Source organism: Rissa tridactyla, chromosome 12, assembly GCF_028500815.1.
Source record: "Rissa tridactyla isolate bRisTri1 chromosome 12, bRisTri1.patW.cur.20221130, whole genome shotgun sequence".
Classification (NCBI taxonomy): domain Eukaryota; kingdom Metazoa; phylum Chordata; class Aves; order Charadriiformes; family Laridae; genus Rissa; species Rissa tridactyla.
Genome location: NC_071477.1, coordinates 5,142,484 through 5,167,414, shown reverse-complemented (window position 1 = coordinate 5,167,414; position 24,931 = coordinate 5,142,484). Strand labels below are relative to the sequence as shown.

The 24,931-nt window shown below is 45.4% G+C and overlaps 1 protein-coding gene across 1 annotated transcript; it reads right to left on the bottom strand.

Annotated features, from left to right (window-relative positions):
• Positions 1–1,088: 1,088 nt before the first annotated feature.
• On the bottom strand, positions 1,089–24,321 carry CSNK2A1 (casein kinase 2 alpha 1). The gene is made up of 13 exons (XM_054218396.1): positions 24,181–24,321; positions 11,379–11,578; positions 10,229–10,340; positions 9,656–9,757; positions 9,179–9,229; positions 8,304–8,363; positions 7,559–7,642; positions 7,044–7,154; positions 6,145–6,246; positions 5,137–5,237; positions 4,291–4,439; positions 2,913–2,999; positions 1,089–2,420 (listed from the first exon to the last, which is right to left on the bottom strand). Exons 2-13 carry the CDS (start codon positions 11,477–11,479, stop codon positions 2,305–2,307), a joined length of 1,176 nt encoding a protein of 391 aa, XP_054074371.1. The 5' UTR covers positions 11,480–11,578; positions 24,181–24,321; the 3' UTR covers positions 1,089–2,304.
• Positions 24,322–24,931: the final 610 nt, after the last annotated feature.

Genomic DNA, 24,931 nt, shown 5'->3' with positions numbered 1-24,931 from the left:
GGGCGCCGTTGCGCGTGCGCAGAGGGCAGCGCGCGGCACGTGGCCGCCCCTCCGCCCTGGGAACTTCGTTTTAAGTTTTTTTTTTTAACTAAAAAACGTCCCTCCGCGCGCAGGTTTTCGCGTCTCTTTGTGCGAGGGCTGAGGGGCGTTGGGGCCGCCCGCCGTCCCCTCATTCCTAGGGCTCATCCGTGTCTGTGGTCCGGGAGGGAGCAGCCGGCGCAAACCTCCCTCCCCAGAAATAAGGGAACAGAAAGGGGCGGCACAGCCCCTACAGCTCACGGCCCAGCGGCAACGACCAAGAGCTGCGTTTTTTGCCGTAATGGGTGCTTTTACATCACAGCACATCGAGGTAAAGCTCAACACAGTCCTACTTTCACATCGTTCTGGGATGTAGTACAATGTGCTCCCACTGGATGAAGTCATGGAGGACAAAGCTCCCCACGTGCACGTGAAAAACCTCCTCTTCTGTGCCAGCAGTCCACAAAAAGGGGGTTGTTTCATGTTCTCCTGCCCCCCTCTCTTCAGTTGGTTTGACCCAGCCCACTCGCTCCACCCTACCTTGCAAAATTAACTGACATGGAAGAACATGGCCTTTGCCCCCAGAGAGGAAGCAGGCACTTGCTGAGTAAGGGGAAGGACACTCAATGCCCAGGACCAGCAACAGCTGCGATGGCTTTAGCCGTCGCTCACCAAGAGAGACAGCTGCCACTGTGCTTATGGCCACTCCAGCCGAGCCCCACAAATGTTACATGACTGAAAACAAGTCATTGAAATCCAATGAATAGCACCACACACAAAAAAACCCTAAGAATTGGTTCAGCATCACAAGTCTTCATCCATCAGAGCTGAGACAGAAGACGAGGGTTTTCTGTTTTTATGGCAACAGGTCCTTCTCCCAGGAGAAGCTTTGGCTTGAGATGTGTGCGTGCAGCTTCTCTGCACTGCTCACCATGCAAACTGCATGTGAGGGGGGATGTAGCCTCCCAGGAGAAAGTATATATACACAGCAAGGGGTAGCAGGGCTGTAACAAGGGTGGGGCTGTGGGCCACCCCTGGGAGGCCTCTACACAGGGAACTTCAATCTAACCTCGATAAATAAAACCAAATGTTTATTTACACCAAAGAATTCCAACACTGGATCTTTCACATATGAAGGACAAAGTATATATACACAGCAAGGGGTAGCAGGGCTGTAACAAGGGTGCTTTTCCGTTGTCAATGATAATATTTGTCCACAATTACTGATCTACCATTTCAGTTTAAGTTAACGTCTGCTCACTCCTTCCTCTCAGTGCATATTTACAAGACTGTGAGGTAACTGGTATTCTCACCACATGGCACGTGAGGGAGGGGATGGTGGGTGAAGATGTGATATCCGACTTGGCGCAGTCTGATTTTTTCAGCTTTAAGTAGCCACCAGCTTGAAACCTATATAAACAATTTAAAAACAATATACCCAATAACAAACTATTTCCAGAGATCCAAGCCAAGCAATGGCAGGAAGAACCCTCCATGAGGAAGGGGCCCATTAGAGTACGGCTTACTCTACAGGAGCACCTTTCTCAGGCGGTGGCAAGGACTCCAATTGGATCAGTAACTTCATCTTTTAAGACTAAAATTACATGCAAGGGGGCGAGTTGGCATTCTGGTTGGCTCCTAAGGAGACATGATGCAATCCAATTAGGGTTTCAGACATCATCCGCACTTAACTCCTTTTAAACTTATACCACCTCTCCATACTGGAATTGTCTCCTCAGTGTACCCCGGCTGAATCATATGCAGGACGTGGGGTTAAAGTGAGTGGTACTTTAAGAATCCCCCTCCCCTCCCTCATGAAGACTTGGTTTGTAGCCTCTGGAGACCAGCACAATCCCCCAAGGTGTAGGCTCGTGGAGGAGTAATGGTGGGAACATGAAGAGAAGAGATTTCCAGCAGGATGCAAGAGCTTGGAAATGCTGTTGATTCCTCTTTGTTCTTAAATGAAGAGTACTTTTTTTTTTGGGGGGGGTGGGGTGGGGGGTTGGGGAGGGAACTGTCCGAGAAATATTCCATCTGTAGGTATTTTCAGGGAATCCCCTGAGTTACGAAAAGTTCAAGTAAAAAAAGAAAAATCAGCCTATAATAATTTTGTATATAATGACTGAACTACTATAAATCCACAAGCAACAGTTCAGACACGGTGCCTCCAAAGCGTTCATCCCCTCCCTTCCCCTGCCAGGCACGAGCTGCGTCCTGAGGAGAGGTGGAGGGGGAAACCTCTTCCCCACCTGACTCAGCTCAGGCAGCAGGAGACAGAGCCCATCACTACTGCTGAGCGCCTGCAGCAGCTGGAACGGGCATCCCCAGAGTGGTGGTGGCAGAAATGACGGGTGAGCCTGCTAGAGGTCCAAGGGGTGAAGGTGTTGGCACTGAAGAAATCCCTGGAAGAGAGACAGGTAAGGCAGGAATTAGAGCGAAACCAGTGTATCGCTATCCAGGACAGCTCAGCTTCTTAAATGGTCTCTTTGCAGGTCAGTTTGCGGCTGCTCTGTTACATTTTCAGAGCTGCCAAAATAAAAGTGAGGTTAAAGATCTGTTACTGTTCTCTGCAGAGCACAGATTTGTGCACATACAAGTGTCACTGAAGAGCAGATGTATGGCAGGATCACTGTCCTTCAAACTGCTGCCAAAAAAGTCAACTGCAAAGCACTTTTTAAAACGAGACCAGAAAAGCAGGTCAGGCTGCAGCGAGGCCTTATTTATCGCACTCTCCCACCCACTTTGTCGTAGCCCTCCTTGCCCTTGTCATTGGTCCCAAGAGATGACCTAATGCCCCACCTGCAGGACTCACCCTCCTGGATCCTCACATCCACACAGCGTGTGGAAATGCTTTCAAAGGCCATGTACCAAGAAGAGTCAAAGACAGAACTGACCTGACATCATACTCGCACTGCTGACAGGAGTGCTGCCACCCGGCATGTTGGACGAGCCCATCCGGGCCTGGTCTTTCACGATGGGATCTAGGAAGAGCACAGTACCTTTAGGTGCCGTGTTGCCAGACGGCAGCTGAAGCACGCTGACTGCCTGCCACCTCTGCGCTCAGCCAGTCCTGGCGAGCTGCCTACGTCAAATAACATCAACCACCATCTACCGCAACACAGAAGTTTCCACCAACTTCAGCGGGAAGTACCCAAGAAGGTACCAAGGTAATGTGATCAGTGAAAAGTCACCTAAATGATGCATTTTGGAGGTCAGCAGGACTGCTTGACAGCAAAAGGTGAAGGAAATGAAGTTGATCTCTTTTCTATGCTAAGCAATTGCATAAAGCCAAACCCAGAAAATGGGTGTACCAAGCAGAAAGATTATCGCTAATTACAATCATATGTCACATCTCTACACACATCCCACTGCAGCCTGTGAGTTGTCATGAGTGCCATTGGAGTTTGTCTTCTGTAATACATCCCAATTTACTCACTAACACTTTATTTTCAGCTGCAGGTAAATAACACTCCCATCCCTTCCTGCTTCCCAAGCCTACTGCATCAGAGAAGGGAATTTTAAATTTTGCCTTTCCTCAGGCTGAATTTAATACCACCTGTATCTATACTCGAGCACCAGTTAATTTAGCTGTTCGTCTAACTCTCACATTCAAAGCTTCCACCTTTAGTAATGCTCATACTTGCAGAACATTTCACTTAAACATTTGCCACAGATATAATAGAGATCTACACTGTTAATTATAAAGCCTGTTCAGCAGCAAGAAAAAAACACCCAACTGAGCAAATACTCATATTTCACATTATTGCAGCTGTTTCAAAAATCTAAATATCAAGAGTTGTGAAAATGACCAAGGGTTTAAACACATTTACTAGTGAAAGTTACATTTTTTGCTTGCAAAATCAAGACCTGAATATACCATTTGCTAAGGCAGACATTTAGCAACAAAAGGTGTTAAAAGGGCCTGTTTCTCAACAAAACAGTTACCTGGTTTTATCAAAACACAGGAACTCACGTACCCAGACACCTGCTGAAATTAGCACTGGTTTAGCGCCAGGCCTTTAACACAGTGCTGATTCACTGGCCTGACACAGGCATATAACACTTTGTTTCCTCGGCTGGTGTAGGTGGCAGTGGCCTAATTTATCCACCACACAGACAGCAGCCTCGGCTGCAGCGCAATTATTTGCAAAGACCAGGCTTATTATGTTGCTGTTCTTAGCTCCTATCTGCACAACCTACTAGAACGGAGATTTCCCAGAGGCAGAGGAAGAACTCTTTGGACAGCAGATGATGACGGCAGCTGATACTTACAGAAGTAGGGGTGTTCCATGGCTTCTCTCGCTGTGAGTCGTGACTGGTGATCATACCGCAACAGCTTGTCTAAGAAATCCAGAGCTTCTGGACTCACCAGATGTTGGTTCTCACTGTGAACAAAGCGCTCCCATCGCTTACGGGAGTGTCTGCAGAAAAAGATACACAAATCAGGCTAGGCAGAGGACATCAATGCCAAAACTCACTTTTTTAAAGAGCAAGAACTATGACAGATGTCCATCTCCGAGCGGGGCTGCTGCTTGATGCAGCAACAATGGGGCTGAGCCGTAGCAGAGCACGAAGCAGCAGTACACCGTGTCTCCACGCGGCGGCACAGCCACCACAGCCCCGGGCAGCACAAGGACTCAAGTTCAGAACAGATTTACAGGCCTAAAACCCCAGCTTCTGCTCTTCTCTTATGCCCCCAGCAATAGTCCCTTGTACTTTTGGTACATGCCACACAAAATAATTCTATGAGGGGAAAAAATATGTAAATGCCATCTTAAGCAGCAACTGATTTTCTGCACTGTAATGCTGAGAAACACAGTTTTGTTCCCCCCCGCCCCCGAATACTGGAGAGAGATTTTGCCCTTCATGCTTTATGCTCCAGCAGATCATTTATTGCCTAGATGACATTTAAAAACCTTTCCTCAAGTCCATTTGCAGAGAAAGGACCATGGGAAGCGCTGTCAAAAGGGATCAAAAGCACAAAGTGACAGTTCTCAAGAATCTTGGCTCTGGTTTCTCCCATAAGCATAAGTTTTTGTTTACTTCAAGGTCTGTTGACAAAGCAGTAGCTGTCTGGGTCTACCAAGAGATTATGAGCTATTCCGGATCTTGGCTCACCTGCCCAAGATGTCATTGAAACGTGGATCCAGTTCAATGTTGTATTTGTCAATGTAGTCATACAGGTCTTCTGTTCCCAGCACCTTGGCTATCCTCACCAGCTGGGAACAAACAGAAAAGTCAGTCACTACTGTGAAGGGATGATAATGCCAGAGCCAGCATGAAGATACAGCAGCACATTCCCTTGGGAACTTGAACTCAACCTCAGCGGTCTGAACCAGCAGCCCCAGGGTCATCCCATGACTCTCACTTCCCCGGCCACCTACAATCACGGGCATCATGAACACGTGAACATGCCTCTGCCCACAGTCGGAATTTAGCAATCCAAGGCAGCCAGGAGGGAGCTACATACACCTGTATCACTAAAAGCTGAGGTCTTGCAACACTAACTCCCTTTGTAGCAAGAAACTATTCAAAACCAACAGGGTGGGAAAGCAAGAATACCCAGTCAAAAAACCAGAAACTCTGTATCTTGCATGTGAAGGGTGAAGCACCACCCTGGAGGGCTCCAGAATGAAGGTCTGAGAACAGAAGGTCACTGTTCTTGAATGTCTGCACATTAGTTCAAATGCAGAGCGCAAGTTAAAGTATAAAAATTTTGGCCCAAAGGCAAAACATCAAAGACCTCAGAATCTATGTAAAACTGTACCAAATTCACAGATCGTATACAGAGGGGAGGGAGGGTGGACAGTGGCAGGGTCTTTAGACGGAACATTAACTCAGGAATAGTCACTCTACGTACCAGAACACACCAGCCTTAATATAACTATTGCTACAGTTTTTCCAGATAGCTACTGAGGAGCTCATATATACAAAGCACTATAAATCTATTTCTATTGTAATTTGTTAGAAAATCTTGCACGCTTGAGAAGAGGAAAGTGGCCTCAAACAGAGCAAAGAAGCTATTAGAGAAATGCTTAAATTCTTCTTCAGATCCCTCGATAGAAGTGTGAGCAGGAAACCTTCACTGTGCTAAGAGAACAGAGATTGTACATGACCAGCTCTCACCTGATCATAGTTGTCATGGCCATGGAAAAATGGCTCCTTTCGGAATATCATACTAGCCAACATGCAACCCAAGCTCCACATATCCAGACTGTAATCATACATCTGTACAAAACCAGAAGGACAATTCAATTCTAATGAATCAAGCACAACAGACTCTCAGTACGAACAGGGTCCCCCCCTCCCACCAGTGGCCAAGTTACACTGGGAACAGACTGAAATATCTTCACGGACCTTCCTCACCAGATCACTGTTCAGCTCAGTGTTCCAGTTACTCAAACCAGGATACAGAACAGCAGGTATCCCATTTCCATCCTTGTCCATAAGGATATTAAAGACCAGTGGCTTTTTCACTGCAGACTTCAGTGTTATGAATCATTGAGAAACACGTGTTGAGAAGGGAAGCATCACAAGCAACAAAAGGAGTGGACTCCACAAGGTATACGGGCAGGTGAGGAAGTGCCTTCATTCAGAACCAGCACAATCCAAAAGTCACCAGTAACACTACTACTTCCAGCCAACAGCTTTTCCATAATGCAAACTGCCATCAGATATGTGGATGTTTTTATAGCTTAATTTACAAGGTCATGCAGTCCTAGCAATTCCCATAAGGGCTTTGTTTCATTCCTGTGCCTTACTGCAAAAGCAGCCTTGCTAAAAAAAAAACCTAATAAAATTCAACATTTGTATTCCATGATAGTTCTGAGGCTCTTCCTCAGGTCCTGAGACTACTCATTAGTTTCTTTAATTCAGTGGCTTTACAGCCACTGCTTTCTGGAACACAATTTAGAATGGACTGTCTTTAGCTTCAGGTCTCTAGATACCTCAATTTCTCAGTTGATACCTTGAAATGGCCCAGACTTTCCACATAAAAGTCAGTGATAAACCTCCGGAATTCTTACCTGATAATCTACAAGGAGCTCAGGTCCTTTGAAATATCTGGAAGCCACTCTGACATTGTACTCTTGGCCAGGGTGATAGAATTCAGCCAAACCCCAGTCTATTAGTCTAAGCTAGAGATGGTAGAAAACAAAGAAAAAAGGCTCAAGGGATGCTCCAGCTCTCCACTGGCTGAACCACGCTAGTTTGAAGCTTCATTTACAAGTCTTCTATTTTCAATTAATTTGAAGTTGACCAGAGTATCTTTTTAGATGTTCTCCCCACACCCATATCACCAACCAGTCTAAATAAAATAACTCTCCTTACCAACCCGGCTTATCGGTTACATATAACCCATAAAAAAATTAAGAAAAGCAGCGTGTAGAATTTCATTTTACATTTCTCCACGTGATGGAAGTGCAGCCCCCCTTAAAGTTGTCTACTAATACCAGCACAGAGGAGTACCCAAAAGGGATCCTTGTTTGCCAAGAGAGAAGTAGGACCTCTCCCTGCCCTCCAGCCTGCCCCACGTTATTACCTTTCTGTGCTCATGGTCAATCATGACGTTGTGAGGTTTGACATCTCTGTGCATGATTCCCATGCTATGGCAGTAATCTAGAGCCTGTAGGTGACATACAAAGAAACAGATGTTGGAGTCACAAGAATCTTCCAAGTTCAACCATATTCACAAGTATTTCCACATATACCAAGTCTAAGTAGACAGCAAGACTTTACTGTCTAGTGTTATATCCTGGACTAGACTCGCAGACCACAGAAAACACCTCTAGAAGCCCCTTCTCAAAGGGAGGTCCCAGCAACAGAAGCGTTTTGACTACACCTCATATACTTCCTGATAAAAATAGAATTTCAGAGTTCCTACGAGCAGAGTTACTAGGCACCACTGATCAAACAAGTCTTCCCTTCTCCAGACTCCTGTTTCATAAGAATAGACAAATACATTTCACTCAGATTACATTAGAGTCCAAAACCAGACAGAAACAGTTTACAATTTTCTGTTTTCAGAGGCTACATGCATTTTTGATCCAGGATCTTAAGTTATCTCAGTGTACCCAAAGGCTCCGCTATCCTTAAAAAAAAAGGGACTAGAATTCGTTGCAAAGCTGAACAATTGATACTGACTTGATATACTACTTCCCAATCCAATTCTTCCATAGGCTTTCTCTTCTCTTCACCCCCATTAGTGACACGATAACCATCTCTATAGGATTAGCTGAGTGCAAATCCTAGAAATAAACTGATAAACCATCAAAACACCAACTTACCTTCAAAATCTCATACATGTAGAATCGAATATCATAATCTGTTAATGTCTGGTATAATTGCTGTGGGACACAAACACATCGTATCAGTGTTCAACACCCGAGAAATACATCACATCCCTGCCAATCCAGAGCAACCCAGCCCTATTCTCTGCTGCTGTGGTTCTCCAAACCCATTAGAAGGGACAGTAGAAGTTTCACAAGTTACTCTGATCCCACACTTGACTCTGATCAGCCCGTTCCTCTCCCCTTACAAATCACATACATAGTTTACTTCCAGCTCAGCTCAGACAGTACCTTTCGGTTGCTGTCACTAACTCCCTCAGGTTGCACTCGCCCACCACCAGCATGATGCATTCTGCCTGCAGATGGGGTCTCAAAAAGACCGCGGGTGCCCTTGCGACATTAAGCAGCTATTCCAGATGGCACTACACAGCCATTCTCCTGAAGCAGGTCAGTAGTGAAGCGGACAAAGAAACATTTAAATCCCTTGTCCCAGAAGTATGGTATGGAAAGCCACAAAAACAGCTGTCCACATTTAAAGTGATTCCGATAAATAGTTATACACTGAACATAAAAGCAGTATGTTTCAAAAAGACAGGCACTGATGGTCCACAAGATAACAGATTAATTTGCTCCGAAGGTTAGAACACCACTTGGAATCTGTATTCTCATCTTGTAATTTATGTAGCAAACTGGTACTAAAGGACTAATTATAAACTTCTGTCCCAAGCAGATTTACCTTTAAAGACAGTTACTATGTTGGAAGGAAATGGTTAAATCACCTGCCTGCCCCCTACATACTTGCCTTTCCCCAGAAAAACATTACAAGTGGCTTTCAAATGGAAAACATTAAAAGTTCACGTCCCACACTGTACCTTAAAGTCTGTGTTGTTTACGTGTTCAAAAACCAAAGCGGGTGTCCGAGACTAAAACAGAGAGAAAAGTCTTCAGCCATGTTAAGTTGAGATAATACGTTTTCATTTAGGATAACGAATTAAACCATTTTTACCCCTAAAATTTCTAGAAGCCCCTCTGCCTCAGACATAATTGTGATTCCCCTCAGACAGAGAAAGCGGAGACAAAGCCTGCAGCCCCTGGCAGCACTGTTTGTAGAATGAATTAACTTGTCTCAGTTCCCTGGTATCTCATCCTTACAGAGTGAGGGGCTGAAGGGACCTGTGGGGGAAGGGCCCTCTAAAGGAAGTTAATCAGATTAAGAGCTGATCTGATTAAGCCGTTCAAAAGCAGGATTTAAGAGCAGGGGAAAACAAAAAGCCAGATCAGAGCTGAAGTCAAACACAGTGATTTCACCCATAACCCCAGTGTACCCTTTAAGTTCCTTCCATACTCACCACAGGATCTTTTACTATATCTGCAAGAGTGATTATATTGGGACCGCCTCGCAAGTTCTCTAAGATCTTGATTTCACGCTTGATTTTCTTCTTTTTAACAGGCTGAAGAATAAAAACCCAAAGTGTAAGACAAAGCGGTCCAGATAAGTGAGGCTAATAGACAGCTCAACATCCAGATGACAAAGGTCAGCAAAATACATCGGAGACGTTGCAAGTTAAGTTCAAACAGCTACATCTTGTTATTACCTGACTGCATCATTCCAGTAAGGGCTCAAATATCTCCAGTCTCCTTTCTAACCATAGAACCCTGACAGCTACAAACATTAGGAAGATGACTTTTTTTTTTTTAAAAGCTGTCTGAACATGACCTGATAGTCCAAAACTTCTTAACTGGCATGTGGTAAATGTATAGCTATGATGAGTCCACGAGCTACCTGAGGTGGGAAAGTGCAGCATTTGGTCTAAAATGTTTGATGTTCTAAAAGTGAAATCCTTAAAGCCTGGCTTTGGAGCGTTATTCAGTGAAATGGACCATCAAGACAGATTTTATCTTTTGCCCAATCCCCATCTCACCTTGAGAATTTTAACAACTACTTTTTCATTATTTGTAATGTTGATGGCTTCAAATACTTCACTGTATTTGCCTCGGCCTAGTTTTCGAACTAGCTGGTAGTCATCTTGATTTCTGTGGAGATAAAAAGTTAAAGTTTCAGTTTCTATCTATTCCTAAATTTCTATCACAATTTACAAACCTCTCCTTAACATTAAATCACTGCCTCACCTTTCATACAAGGTGAATTAAGTAGTGTCTTACATCTCCTGAACACGATGATTAAGAATTAGGAGCAAACAGGGAGCTTCTATGTGCCCAAGTTAAATTCGTTCCAGAACTTATTTCTTCTGCAGTAGGTAACATAAGCCCAACTATGCATTTCAGCATCAGCAAACTTGAGCTATCCCTTCCACCCATCTCTCTATATTTGGAAGCTACATTTTTCCTTGTATAATGTTAAAAATCAACAAAGCCAGGAAGACCAAAAATTTAAGTGCTGGCCTGTTTAAAAACAGACTAGCCACTTATGCTCAGAAGACTGTGTATATTTCAGAAACCAGAAACTGCAACAAAGCTGAGGGCAGAACTTAGTCTGGGCCCTGCTATACAAAAGCAGGAACGCAGAGCTACGAAGTTGACATTACTGCTGTCTGATTCTTGGACAGTTTAGTCATGAGCTCAATTTAGACACCTCCTTCCTTCAAAAAGCAGCAGACATGTCTTTTCCAGTCACTTGCAGAGAGCTGCGCAACAAGTCACAAAATAGCATGTACCTATTTAAGTCTGCCGAGTCTCTTCACTCATCCAAGTCAGAAGCAACTTCAAATGTCTTTTCACTTCTGTTCAGCCCTGCAGCCAAGGCTGTTTAGATTTGTTTCAGAAAAAGATTTTCCTCCCTCTGAAAGGGGATGTTTCCTGACTACCTGACAAAAATTCTTCAAACCAAACCCTTAAGGGAGCTGCCAAAAATGTTCTTGCGCTGCTGGGAATTTTAAATTTTGATAAGAAACACTTTTCCAAGAAAAAGTTGTGACCCTAACACTTCCCATGCACACTACACATGAGCATGAAAAAGCCTAACGCAGCACAGGTGCCTGAACTCCCCATGCACCAGATGCTACAGGGATTGATCATGGTCCAGGGACATCCATAAGCAGCCCAGAGACTTACCCCCACTCAACAACATGCGACTCATAGTCCCAGTATTCCCGGGGTCTGTGTGTGTTCACATCCGTGTAAACTCTGGCCCTGCTCGGCACGGGTCCCGACATATCAGACAGGTTGGCAGGCGGAAATGATGAGATGTCTGAAATGAGAGGCTACCCGAACTGCAAAGCTGGACAGAAGATAAAGGCCTCAGATTCTTCCAACTGCAGAGAGAAAATAAATGAGAGGTTAAAATCTCAAGATACTATAAAAATATTTAAGTTAATCAGTAAAAGCTGCTGAAAAACAGAGGCTGGAACCCAGCCACAGGCCTGGGATCATTTGTCAGAGCTTGAAAACAATTTGCCTGCTCTCCCTCACATAGGATGGGACCAGTTGGCCCCACTAGCAAAAGTAACGCCCCCCGCCTCACAACTTACAGTACGTAGTTTCCAACTAATGGTTGCAAAGACAATTTTCCAAGAGGGAAGAAATGCAACATCCTCAATATTTGCTGACAGACTCCTTCCTTTCAGCTCCAGAGTGAAAGCAACAGCTACCGGCTGCAATCTCTCCCCCATCCTGGGAGAAATCTCGTGCCATCCCATGCAACCGAAACACTTCATTCACTTGAGGCTGCACAGCTCTCACCTCTTGCAATGCACTAATAGATGATTCTGGAAAGAGCTGACAGATCAACAAGGTCACCCGGGCAACCTAAATTACGTACTTTCTGAAGTTTCAACTTCTAGAAACACCAATTTTAATTTACGTCAGAACTTCAGGTTTTACTTGCAATTCTTGAAAGGATCTCAGCGGATTGATTTTATCACTCTCACAAACGCTACAAACAGCTTCAAAACCACTGATTTTTGATTCCCAGTTGTTCCTATCCTTAATGTTTATTAAGACTCAGCCAATAGCTTCCATTCAGCTTCAACCTAATCCTCAAATTATTTTGTTTTCAGATAATCAAGCCGTTTTATTTAATATGTGCAACAAAATTGCAAAGATTTTGAAGTTTAGTATTGGGCAGAGTGTTTCAATGTGTTTTATACTAGGAATAAATTGAAGCCTTACACGTGCTCACACACCAAGGTTTATGTGACTATGTTAATTCATTCCGTGGAAAGGAAAAAAAACCAAACAAACCAACAACCCTGAACTGATCCACCACTATTCTGCCTTTTCCAGCCCCTGGAAAATGCAGGTACTAACCGAAGCATTTATGCACAAAGCAAGGCTGGTCAGCTCAGGAGCAGGTTTCTGGAGGAGAGCAGGGAAATCTGGACACTGTATCAGAGCCATACATAACTTTAACAGCTCTAATGACATTTCAATTCATTCACCCATGATGCTTTCCCCACTAAGTAAAAATTCAAATGTATTCACCTGAAAGCAGCATCAGGACCAAAACATTATCCAAAGAGGGTAAAATTGCTGAAGTCTGAACATCACTCTGGGAATTTTCATAATACAATGTTTTCCCCCAATTTCCATATTTTCTGAAGAAGGCCTTTGCTACTCATGCCCTCCTGCACAGACATCCCATCCCATCATCTCACCACAGATACCACCTACATGGTATCTGCTCTATCAGCTGTGTCCTCTCATTTATTGGAGGTATCTGCAGTACTTCATTCTGCTGCAAAGACCACAGCAAGAACCACCAGTTACAACGATGGTGGAGGACCTGAGGGACATAGGTCTGTTGTCCTCCACCATGTCACACAACTGGATCAGCGGCTGGTTCTGTAGAAATGGAGGCAGAAACATACGCAAAGCCTCTTGCTGGTGTGGACCAAGCCTCCTCAGGTGGTATGGACCTTGGCAGTGGGGGTTATTTTTTGACCTACTGACACACAAACACTGTTGAAGGCAGCTCCAGGTAGACGGGGTTGCAGTAATCCAGCCCAGAGGTTAAAGAGGGACATGGCACTGTTCCAAAGTCCACAACAGAGGTGATGGAGGCCTCAGCCCAATAAAGGAGGGATGAGGCACTTCAGCCAGGTGTTCAGCTAACGGAAGAATATGAAGCATTACTAAAAAAACCCAGTCTATTCCTGGACAAAATGTTAGTCCTCTAACAAAATACACTTTCAGACGATTAGGCAGCAATCATCTAAGACCTCAAACCATTTATGTGGCATGACTCAGACACTTAGAAATTACATGTATATTCCAAAAACGTACTTGGGCATTAACAGAGCTTGCAAGTTTACTAGAACACTTTTAGTACAGTGAAATTTATTAGATTTCGAAGTTTAATTACTGTGTTTTTGTTTCTCCTCATTCCATGTGCTTCTGGCAGGAGACGCACTGGCTAATTTCCTCTGCCCAATACTCCTTGTGTAGGAATTAACTGAAACTGTGTATGTCTAAGATGACTTAGCAATTTTAATTTTTAAGCACAACTCTGTATGAATAAAGAATACATGACTGCTCCACCTCATCCAGCTTAGCAAGTTCAGTTTCAGCATAGGAAAAAATAATAAAAAAAGAAAAATCAATCACATTATCTAAAGATAGATCAAATTTCACAGTAGATACTTTTTGTCACGTAGCTCTAGACTAGCAGGAGCTGTATGTTTTAACAGGCTGCTCAGAGAAAGGCTTTTTCAGGAAATCATTGACTGTAGGTTCTAAGAATGGCACACAATGCCTATTTATGAAGGTAGGTATTATTGTCTAGCGTTCTTTATACAGGAAGAGGAGAGAGTCTGCACAGATAATTTGGTTTTAAAGCGAAGTTCTGCACACACACAAACTTACCCTGCCTGAAAGCTTCTCACTGTCTCTATTCAAAACTGCTAAGGAATTTGTATCTATGTTGCTTTCACTGCCCCTAGAGAGGGATAATTTTGCAGTGGATCCAAGCTCTGAAAGAGGAACTGACACAAATAGGGATAAATAATGGGGATAGGGACGGTCGTGCAAATGGCAGTTTAGCTTGCAATTTTAAGGCAGAAAATCTACAGAAGGAGCCGTGGTTACACCTAGACAAGATGAGCATCCTGAGCTTGTTTTAAAGGATGAGTTCTCTTTCTGCAGAATCCGAACAGAACATGTGATTTATTAATTCCTGCATTAATGACAGAATCATGTAATAATTTATATTAGGACTGCTAAAAGTAATCTAGTCAAAGTAGATCTAACTAAATCAGGTTGCCATGTCCAGTGTACTCTTGGGCACCTCCAAAAAACACAACGCATCTCTGAAAATCTTAATTTCTCTGGTAGAGAAGTACTTAACTAGGAAACATAACCACGAGCTTTTCGGCAATATACCAGAGGTCACAGAGAGACAAAGACAAAGCTTCCAGTTACTGTCTGACACACGCTGTTCAACACTAAGGCTTGCCAGAGCAAGGACAGAAAACAGCTCTTCTGTTTTAGCACTTGCGGTGACAGCCCTTGGGAAGACATTACCGACCAGTGCTCACATGGTAGCTATACCAAATGAGCACCAGGCACAAGTTTCAGTGCTTGGTTTTCCCACCTAGGCCTGCCCTTAAAAATGCCATTTAACTATTAGCAAACTGCCAATTAGCTCATCTCTTACACAGAATCCTTACCGAGAGCACCCCACAGGACCCTGTTCATCCTGTGTACAAAAAAAATATCACAAGAACACAGCCAAATACAGCACTGCATGTTCTACTGATAATTACTCTGCAGGAGTGCCCCAAAGCCTGAGTCAAAAAACAGAAAAAACTGTGCTGCCACCATATAGGCATTTTTTTAATTGGAAGGTCTATTAACTAAAAGAGATCAGTTCTTAGAAGTTTGAATTATTCTAACACTAGCCTATTGTCCGAGCAGCTCAGTAAGCTAGATTTTTTGTGCCTAAAGTTGAATAAAATAGTAAAAAGCCTCTCAATGTTTACTTTGAATTTTATTCTTAAAACATTTTAATTTAAACCACTGTTACTAGCCCCCTCCTTTTTAAAAAGAGATTTTATCATCCTTACAATGCAGTCTAATCTCAAAAGGCAACCCCCATCCCCATGGAGGACTTGATTTCTTGTGAAGTATCCATACTTACAGCACCTATACCCAATTAGTATAGGAATTTCCTACGCCCTCTGTCCTTCCAGATGTTTCCACTTACAGCAAGCAGCAACAAAACATAGCTAAGAAATTTATGCAAATTAGTTTGAGAAACACACCTACTTAGCCTTTAGTAAAACTGACCTATTTTTTTTTTTTTAAGTCAAGGATAACTGAGATACTGGAATTTCCCCCCCCCACCACCTTTTAAATGGAAATGTTTTTGGCATGGAGCTTCTCTCAAGCACAGTTACTCAGAACTTTAAACCTAAGAAGTTGCACCAGTACGACACAGTGCACATACAGACTACCAAGGAGCTGGAAGCCAAGAGATTCCCAGAAGCCTGGTGTCCCAAGGAACCCGCAAGTGCCATCCAAGCGATGACCTTTATGGATAAGGTCTGAGTATAAATAATGCACCCAAGAACACAGGCACTGCTTGACACCGGCCTCCCCACGGATTGCTGCCCGCAGCGTGAACCGTATATTACCGCATAGTTCCAAGTTCATCCAGACAGAGCAGAGTGAACCCAGTGAACTATGTTCAACACCATAAACACGATTATTACCCAGGACCCACCTCAACTCAGACTCAGTTAGTAGAGAGCAGTCCCAAAGGGGTAAGACAGGCTCCAAATTGCACCAAGCCAAACTCAAAGAGCCAAGAAAATATTTCCGACACTTTATCAGTTCTAGATAAACCATCCCAGACAACCTCATCGTCCTCTCAAGGAGAAAGCGAGACATACAGATTGGTCGAACAGGTCTAGGGAGTTTCCTCTCACTTCTACTTTCCCCACGTAAGCTCATTACCAGCTGCGATTGTGACAGATTAAGACTGTAAACAGGCTAAGACAGACAGCAGCCGGTTCCTTTTGAAAAGAGAAAAGCTCTCTGTCAGCTGAGAAGAGGAGAATTACAGCAAGTAGCCTGGAATCAAAAGGTTATTCCTTTCCTTTATCCAAATCTGCAAGTGAGGCATTACCTTTCATAGTAAATGGCTCAAACCCAACCTCTGAAATCATGAGTGTGCTTTATTCATTAAAAGAAGCATTACAATTATCAGATAAAATTGATCATGATTTCCTTTACATAGCCCATTTATCCCTTGCCTGTAAGCCTCCCAGGGAAGGAGCACTCGCTTATTTAGAGTGTGGAGAACATCTAGTACGGGATAACCACTGAAATGAAAAGATCAAGGCATGCTTAAATACTACAGTACAGCCTACTGGCAGCCAACATTAATCAAAACCCATCTTACCTTTTTAAAAGAAGAAATAATAGTAACCAACTTCATAAAAAATATGTTCTATCTCACAAAAGAAATCTGATTTGCGTTTTTTCATGATGCTGGAACTGCAGCAATACAAATATGGAACACATGACCTCCAGAAGTCCCTTGCAACCTATATTTTTCTATGATTTTATAGCTGAAATAGAAACAAGCCTCGATTAACAAAACTGACATTTTACATCCTTTCCTGAAGACCATTTACCTACTAAAGGGACAACATCAATAGAAAAGCAGATTTTAAAATCTCATTGAGTTTTAAAAAAAGGTTAGGTTTGAAATAAATCTTTTCTCTTGTTAATTTTTTGGAACAGAACAGTCTGCTCTAACTACATTTTTCCACCAAAATTATTTTCCAGATTTCTTTTAAATAGCTGGTTGTATCCAGCTGTGGAAAAATAACAAATCATAATATATAACGACCTCAAATAAAAAAAAACAGGAACAGTTGTGATTTAATTCAAAATAAGACATGACCAGTCACTATGGAAAACAGTTGACAGGTTTAGTTAAACTGGAAGAAACATCTTGGAGTAATTCTGTAATAGCAACGTCTTAAAATTGAGACTAGTCCTTCATCATCTTCACTGATTCCTCCCCTGAATTCCTCACAATTCCTGTCAATGAAGAAGTCATCCCTTGTAATGAGGATCACAATCTATATGGAAGTCACAGGACCGACCACAAAATGGTTTTACTGTAACTCTGTATTTTTATGATAACCTCCACAGCCTTGGGGAAAACTTAACTCTCCCACTTCCCAAACATGGAAAGCAGTGTCTATCATGTCTGACACACTCCAGGTTGCCCTGGCAGGATCACTGCTGCCCACATGCTCTCCGAGCAGAAGTTCTGTCACAGTCTTCATTTTTGTTCAGACCTGTAACAGCTAAGTTTTAGTGGAGCTTACACAGACCCCTCTATGAGCCTCCAGCATCCCAGACTAGTTGGACAACTGTCCTTTGCAAAACTCCAGTGTTGGCAACAGCACCTGTACTTAGGGCAGAACAGCCAGGATTTTCTCCAGCAGCAGGAAGCTGCCAGTGACAGGAACGCTCCTCACTCCATCTCCTAAGGGATTTTATATAGAACAGTCAACTTTGAAGCTCTTCTCTTCTCACTTCTCCCCCAAAATCATGGACTCTCCCTTGTATTTTCAGAGCTAAGCTAGTCAACAGCATCTAGAGCAAAGGGAAAGCTTTTCCTAACACAGAAACGCCAAGACTGCTCTTGGGTGAGGCTGTGTAGCCACAGCAGGCAGTGACACCAGCAAGACACCCAAGCCCCGGCAGCCGCATGAAGGCTCTGCTGCTTTCCCACATCCACCACTTCTCCTGCCACCGTTCCCAGCCTCCCAGAAATCACAGCAGATATCCTTACCACCAGCACTGAAGACCCTCGACACAATCAAATGAAACCGGCTACAAACATAACCAGGAATTGCCAAACTAACCTGTCAGCACACACATACCAAACAGAAACTGGCGACAATACTCTTCTGCTGGCATCTCCTCCCTGCCCCAAAAGGTCAGGCCGAGCAGGGAGTGCAGGAAAGGTGCTGGGGTTTTTTTGGAGGCACATGACCATGGTCTGACCATGCCAAAGCAAGAGCACTTGCAAGGACTTCAACGTGAAGTGATTCTTTTTCTTCTAAGAGTGTTAGTAAAACCAAAGCTCCTACTGCTGGAGCTTTGGACAGTACTTTGCAAGAAATCAATTACCAAAACTACCACTTCTGAGATCCCGGCAACACCAGGTAACTTCCTGAAGGCTCACGAAGGGGAATGTTTCAGCACCACCACATGCGCTTCACAGCTGACATCAGGTCAACTGGCAGCATCCTCTGGAAAGTTCTACCTTCCTAATTACTGCTACATGACACAGTTGTTTTCCTCATTAATTAGTACGCACAGGGTACTGACAGGCCAATCATTCAGCTGATTTGACTCCTATGGCTCATGTACAGAGAGTGATATAGCTGGAGCTCAGACAACTGAACTGTACCTACCATCTGTAAAAGTTATATGTTTTTAATTGATCTGATCATGCAATTCCTAGAGGCAGGAACAGTTACCAGAGCCAAAGGATAAGCCAGCGTACGTGGCATGTAACTATTTCTTCAGGAAATCCCCGTGATCCCATCAAGCAGGCAATGCACTGCAAACCATCTTCACGGTTCAGCTGGCATCCAGAAGGCTCAGCAAGAAACACGAGGTGCAACCCCCTAGTAGAAAGTAGAAGTTGTAACGAAATTCTCTAAAAATTCATCATTATTAACACAAAATGAGCCTAGCTACAACTGTTCCAAAAATCAAATGCAAAAAAACTCCAGCCATTAAACTCCAGAAAACATTATCTATTATGCACTAGGTACCCTAACACAACACACTAAGTTCTGGGTTTATACAGCTACTGTAGAGACAGGCAGCTCTCCCAGACATTCTAGGTGATGCAAACGCATTGCCTAAAATTTTAATATTTCACACCAGTGTTTTGGAGATTAACTGAAGCCTGGTGACCACACCATTCATCGCTCAGTGTAACCCAGCAGGGACATGAATCCTGAACCCACCCTCGCCATGCCAAACAAACCCACACCACTGTCAGCCACATATAAAGACACATTTGTCCATCTCCACAGCATCTTTTTTTCACACTTTGCAATGACCGATTAAAGCCACTGCACAGCATTAAGTCACAGCTTAGGACGAGTATATATTTACATGCCTGGTAAGATGTGTATGTCGGACATATGCCTGGATGCCAGACATTCCAAAATACCCAAACCTGTAACTTTTAGTTTGTAAACTCAGTTGAAACAAATCTCGATGCTGCACAACTTCCTCAGTGAGCGAAAAGTCCTCTTTTTCCTTCTGGAGTACAATCAAAGTGTTGCTTCATCTGCAGAAGGCAAGGCTGGAATTTAACAGCACACTGGTAACAGAGAAATCCGTGACAAAACTTGTAAGAGAAGGAACATTGCAGGAGCTCTTGCTTTTCTATACTGGAAATTAATCTGTTGTGCGCATCCACGCTCATCCATTTTCAGAACACTAAAAATAAAGATTTACTGACAACTCATGCACACGTGTGCAAAGATGTGCTGAGAAACTGCCTCCTCCGAGGGCTTTGGCAAGAACATGGGAGAGGCACCATTTCACCTCCCTGGACATGCAAGAGGACTTTGGGGGCACTTCTTCACAACACGGCGAGACCTCTGCCACCCAGCGAAAGCAAGTTCTGGCACACAATTGTGTTAACACCACAGAACATGCTGGATGCTCCCTACACTTAGCTTAATTAAAAAAGAAAAAGAAACAAAAGAGACTGCTTTACCCTCTGGCTGTTCCAGAAGGTGCAAGGGCAGAGGCTTACTTCTCTGCAAAACCAGACAGAATAACTTCATTTTTCTAGGACTGCTGTTAACACTCGAAGACGCGACTATCCAATTGGCAACCTGCAGCCAAATTCCACCTGGACCCAAAATCATCTTCCACTTCCACCTAGTACACATTTTATTTGCCACTCACTTCAAGTAAATTGCCATAATATAATCCAGCCATTAGATTAAGCAACTGGACAGCCTGCTTTATAAAGAGCCTCCCTGCAAACCATAATATTCCCTAAAATTTAGAAATCGGTCATAAGAAGGACATAGCCTAACTCTCAGAAATAAACTGTGGAAAATTAAAATTATTGAAATTTTAACCTTCCAAATATGAGTCTGTGATGGTATTGTCTTGAGTCCACAAAGAACTCCAAGGTCTCCCTTTCTGCTCTTCAGCTTCCCAAAGCAGCAGCACAAAACGCATAATAAAATCATTTGTTTGAATAAAACTGTCCAGACCAGAACAGTCTGAACAAAGGAGCAGGTAAGACTCGTGTCAGGCTCACGTTGTTGCTCCTCTGCTGCTGATGCCTGAGCAACAGAAGATATCCGTGAAACACTGATCCTATGACCACATCAACAATCCCATTTCTTATCAATCCTTCATACTGACAGATAGGTTTGGCACCTTGATGGCAAACGGCGTCCAAAAACCACCTTGTAAAAATACTCTGCTTTCAGCAGCGGCCCTAACACCAGTTTGCAAAGCTGCAGTCTCCTCTTCAAAGCAGCTCTTCTAGGTCCAAAAGAGAACTCCTTTTCTCCAACTAGGTTCTGTAAATTCCAGGAAAGTCATCTCTTGGAAGCCCCTGAAAGGAGATATCCAAGCTCACAAAAATTATCCAAGAGTTTTCTTGCAATCAAAGCCAGATAATGTTTGTAGCCAGACTGAGTCACAACAGTCCTTCCTGATCTTAAAATCTGTGAGGTTTATTCTCTCAAGACCCTTATGGGACAATAAAACGTGAGATGGAATCAATCTCACCCAGATAGTTTATAAAACAGACACCTTAATGTAAGCAATTCAATAATGGAGGAACAGTGGAGGTGACAGGTCTGGTAACCCAGAAATGAATCCCTGCCTCTTCAGAAATGTGACATGAAATTAATCACACCACGACAATGTCACCCATTTGCTTCTCCTGTCTTCCTTTCCCTTATTCCTCAGAGGACGTGAGGAAAGACAAAAAGAGAAAATTAGTTCTGCAAGGAGAAAATGCATAAAAAGAATTCAAGTGGAAGGTATAAGGACGTCCGCCATTTAATAAAATTGGGAAAAGTTACATCCCTGTCCCTTTTATCACATTAGAAATGCAGTTTCTTTCTCTGCAACTCCACAAATCCATAACCACCTTTTGACACCCTGTTTTCTCAAGATTCCTACCACAAACCCATTTCATGCCTATGTACCCAACCTGCGCTACTTGAAAATGCCCCAAATCCCAAAGTTTTTTTTCAAGTAAATGAGTACCATTAACCGCCCCTGCACAAAACTAAACTCCACTTAATTTCATTAAACATTCCATGATCCAATTTCTTCCACATTTGCTAGAACCTTCTGCATATTTTACTGTCCCTCTTCCAAACAGCCATAGTCCCAACAGAACCCATTTCTCCTCAACCCATGAACCCAGGTGCCCCACCAAACCTGTGGAACCTGTTCTGAATCTCCCACTTGGAATTCTCTGCTTTCTCCTCCAGCATCCATCTCTCACCACATTTTTCCATACTCTGTGGTTTATCCCCACCACCGCATGTTACCTGGCTATTCAGCTACATTAGCTTCCTCTCCTTTGCTACAGCCAAGGCTGAGATGGTGTTACCTTCCTCACTCCAGGGTTGGTGTTACCTTCCTCAACCCTGTTTCAGCTCCTCATGGGTAGCAGTAGACTTGGCTAACTCACTGCTATGAGCTGCAGGACTGAACTCTCTCCTACCGCCCACACTGGGAACTAGAAGACAGTGAGGTTTCACTAGCAATGCATAAATAATAGAAATTATATGACCAGGTAACAGAGAAAGGGGAAAAAAAGGAAATGTCCCTCCATTGCCAAGATGAAAGGGAAGGTTCACTGCCTACCACCAATGATCTACATACTTCATACTCAAGCAAAGGTCTGAACCTTTACCTAAAACCCTCTCTGACAGGAGGCATCCAAAGAGCCAGAATTCCAGCCCCAAGACATGGGCAGATCTTCTCCTGAGGGTGGAAAGCAGACTGCCCTGTACACAGAATCGGACACTCTTCTGCCGGTGGGAGACACATCCTATTCCAGTTTTCTTTTTCCAGCTATGGACACAGAGTGTGTCTCCACAGAGGACGTACCATTGTTGGTGTGTTTTACCCAGGCACGGCATTTGTTTGAAGAACTGGAACATTACCCTAATCCTAGTTTTAGGACAAATTAAGGAACTGAACAAGCTTCACACTTTCCCCAAATCCTGCCTAAAGTCTTCCCAAGCTCATTCTTCCTTCTCCTAGCACAAGCTTTTCCCTTTTCTACATTATGCCAACACGAACGACACACAAGACGAGCTATTTCTGTGCACCTACCTATGCTACATCTGGAATCTGTGCTGGCAGAATCCCATCCAAAACCCAGGTTGACTGGCAATACGGCGAGAACACTAACTCAGTTTGAGCTTGAATATTTTGAGCAACTATTATGTTTTTGAAAAGAGAGTGTTCTAAGAACAAACTAAATCACTACCTGCCCCCCGCAGAAAAGCTGCTGTCTCCGTGTGCTTCTCTCTAAAAAGATGATGTTGACCACAGTCACCTCCAATGGGTGCTGACCCTCAGATGCAGCAGGATCTGCTCCTCCTGAGCAGTTTACAGAGCACACGGAGGACAGAACTTGCAGGAGCCAGGTGAGCGCACGTGGAGCACACAGCACAGCCACCTCCAGAGACACGCGCAGCACCCAGTTTTGCAGCCTGGCATCAACGGTCAGTCCAAGAGCAGCCCTCCACGCCCCCAACCCGGTGGAAAGTTTGAACAGCACAAACCCTGCACCACTGCAGACCTCTCACACAGGTACTGGGGCTCGGCACGGGTATGAAGGACCAAAACACTGAACAACACAGGCTCAGGATCCATAAATTTAGCTTGCAGAAGTGAGACACGTGCCCTCATGAGTCTCTACATAGATCAACCACTGCTGTCAGCAGAAAATATACCGATGACCGAGTGTTTATAATCCAAACTTTATTGGTTGTACCCAAAGCCCTTAGTAAGAAAGAATAAAGTAATCTGACAAATAACACTTGTGGGGTTTCATAATCTTATCTCCCCTTTCGTTTACAAAGCGTATTTTACCAGCAGCCGCACAGCCTGTTGCCCCACGGCACAATTAACTAAATTACAGCAGGGGCGAGACTGACCACCACTGCTTTCAGAAGAGGAGAGCGGCTGGTGGAGAAATCTGTGAAATCCACCTTCCCTTCCACCCAGAAAGGCCCAGAACAGAGTCCCTGCGCAGCTGGGGGTGGGAGCAAGAAGAAACAGGCCTCTCCTTGCCCCTCTGCACACATTGCATCCCCCTGCTTTTTTGGGCAGGGCGGGAAAAAAGCAAGACAGAACCTCTTAAGTAAATAACACCTACACCGCCTAAACGTGCGAACCCGGAGAGCTGGGGGGAGGGGAAGGCTACCCTTCCATGGGGCCCTGCCCTTCCTGCGTGGCCGGGGGCAGCGGGCGGCCCTAGCGCTGGTGCCAGACCAGGCTGCGGGTGGCCTTGGCGGCCCCCCCCCGCCGCGCCATGCCCGGCTTCCCCCACCCGGGGGCACAGAGGCCCCCTCCGCAGGCAGGAGGCGGCGGGCCCTGCCCTCCCCGCCGCGCCAGGCCCGCCCGTTTCCCCCCGCCACCGCCCATTCCCCCTCAGCGGCGCCGGACCAAGCCCCCCGCCGCGACCCAGCTCTCCTGAGGGGGTCCCCGGCCCCTCAGCCCACACCGTGCCCGCAGCGGGGCGACTGGGGGGAGGGGAAGGGGGGACGGTGCAGGAGACACGGTGGCGCCTCCCCCCCATCGCCCCCTCCGTCTGCCCCCGCCTCGGGGCCCCAGGAGGAGCGCCGGAGCCGCCGCGGCCCGCCGGTACCTGCCGCGGCCGCCCGCTCGCCGCCCGCCCGCCGGCCGCACACAGACAATATGGCGGAGGCACAAGGCTCGGCCGCCAGCCGCAGGGACCAGAGCGAGGCGCGCCGGAAGCGGAAATCCCACCACCTGCTGGCGGGGCGCGCATGCGCAGTGGAGGTGGAAGGACGCCGCAGGGGGCTCTGGGGGCTGTAGTCCGCGCCGCGGCCACCGGCAGTGGCGATCCCGGTCGCGCGGGGAGGCCCGGGGGGGCCTTGGGCCTTATCCCCTGTCCCCGCTCCGCCCCCGTGACGCTGAGGCGAGTCAAGGCGGTGGGGCCCTTAGCCCAGCGCGACTCACCCGCCTCGGCCTCCCTCGCCAGCTGGCAACCTGCGGGGCCCACCGCCAGGTGGCAACTGCGGCCTGCGGAGGCGAGCCGGGCCCGCGGCGGGGGCGGCCCTTCCCCCGGCTCGCCCGCCCGCCCTCTGGGCCCCGCGGCCTGGGGCCGCGGCAGGGCGGCGGGGCATCCCCGAGCCGTGCGGCTGCAGGGGCTGATGGAGGGGCTCTTCCCCCCGCAGCGGTGGCAACGCCAGGCCCGAAGCTGGGCTGAGCCCTGACCTTTTCCACGGCCCGGTGACCTTCGCTCGCTGCCTTCCACGTTTTTAGCCCCGATTTCCTGTGGTGCAGCCAGGGAGATCAGCTGTACCCACAAGGGTTGGCCAAAGCAGATCATCCTCCTATCCCTCTATCGCAGGCTGGGCCGGCGGAGACCCCGG

Excerpts from the sequence above, each read along its gene's own strand:
- CSNK2A1 (XM_054218396.1), bottom strand. The coding sequence starts at position 11,479 with ATGTCGGGACCCGTGCCGAGCAGGGCCAGAGTTTACACGGATGTGAAC. Across the intron at positions 5,238-6,144 it reads GCCATGACAACTATGATCAG|CTGGTGAGGATAGCCAAGGT; the intron begins GTGAGAGCTGGT and ends GTTTGTTCCCAG. Across the intron at positions 4,440-5,136 it reads TTCAATGACATCTTGGGCAG|ACACTCCCGTAAGCGATGGG; the intron begins GTGAGCCAAGAT and ends CTTTTTCTGCAG.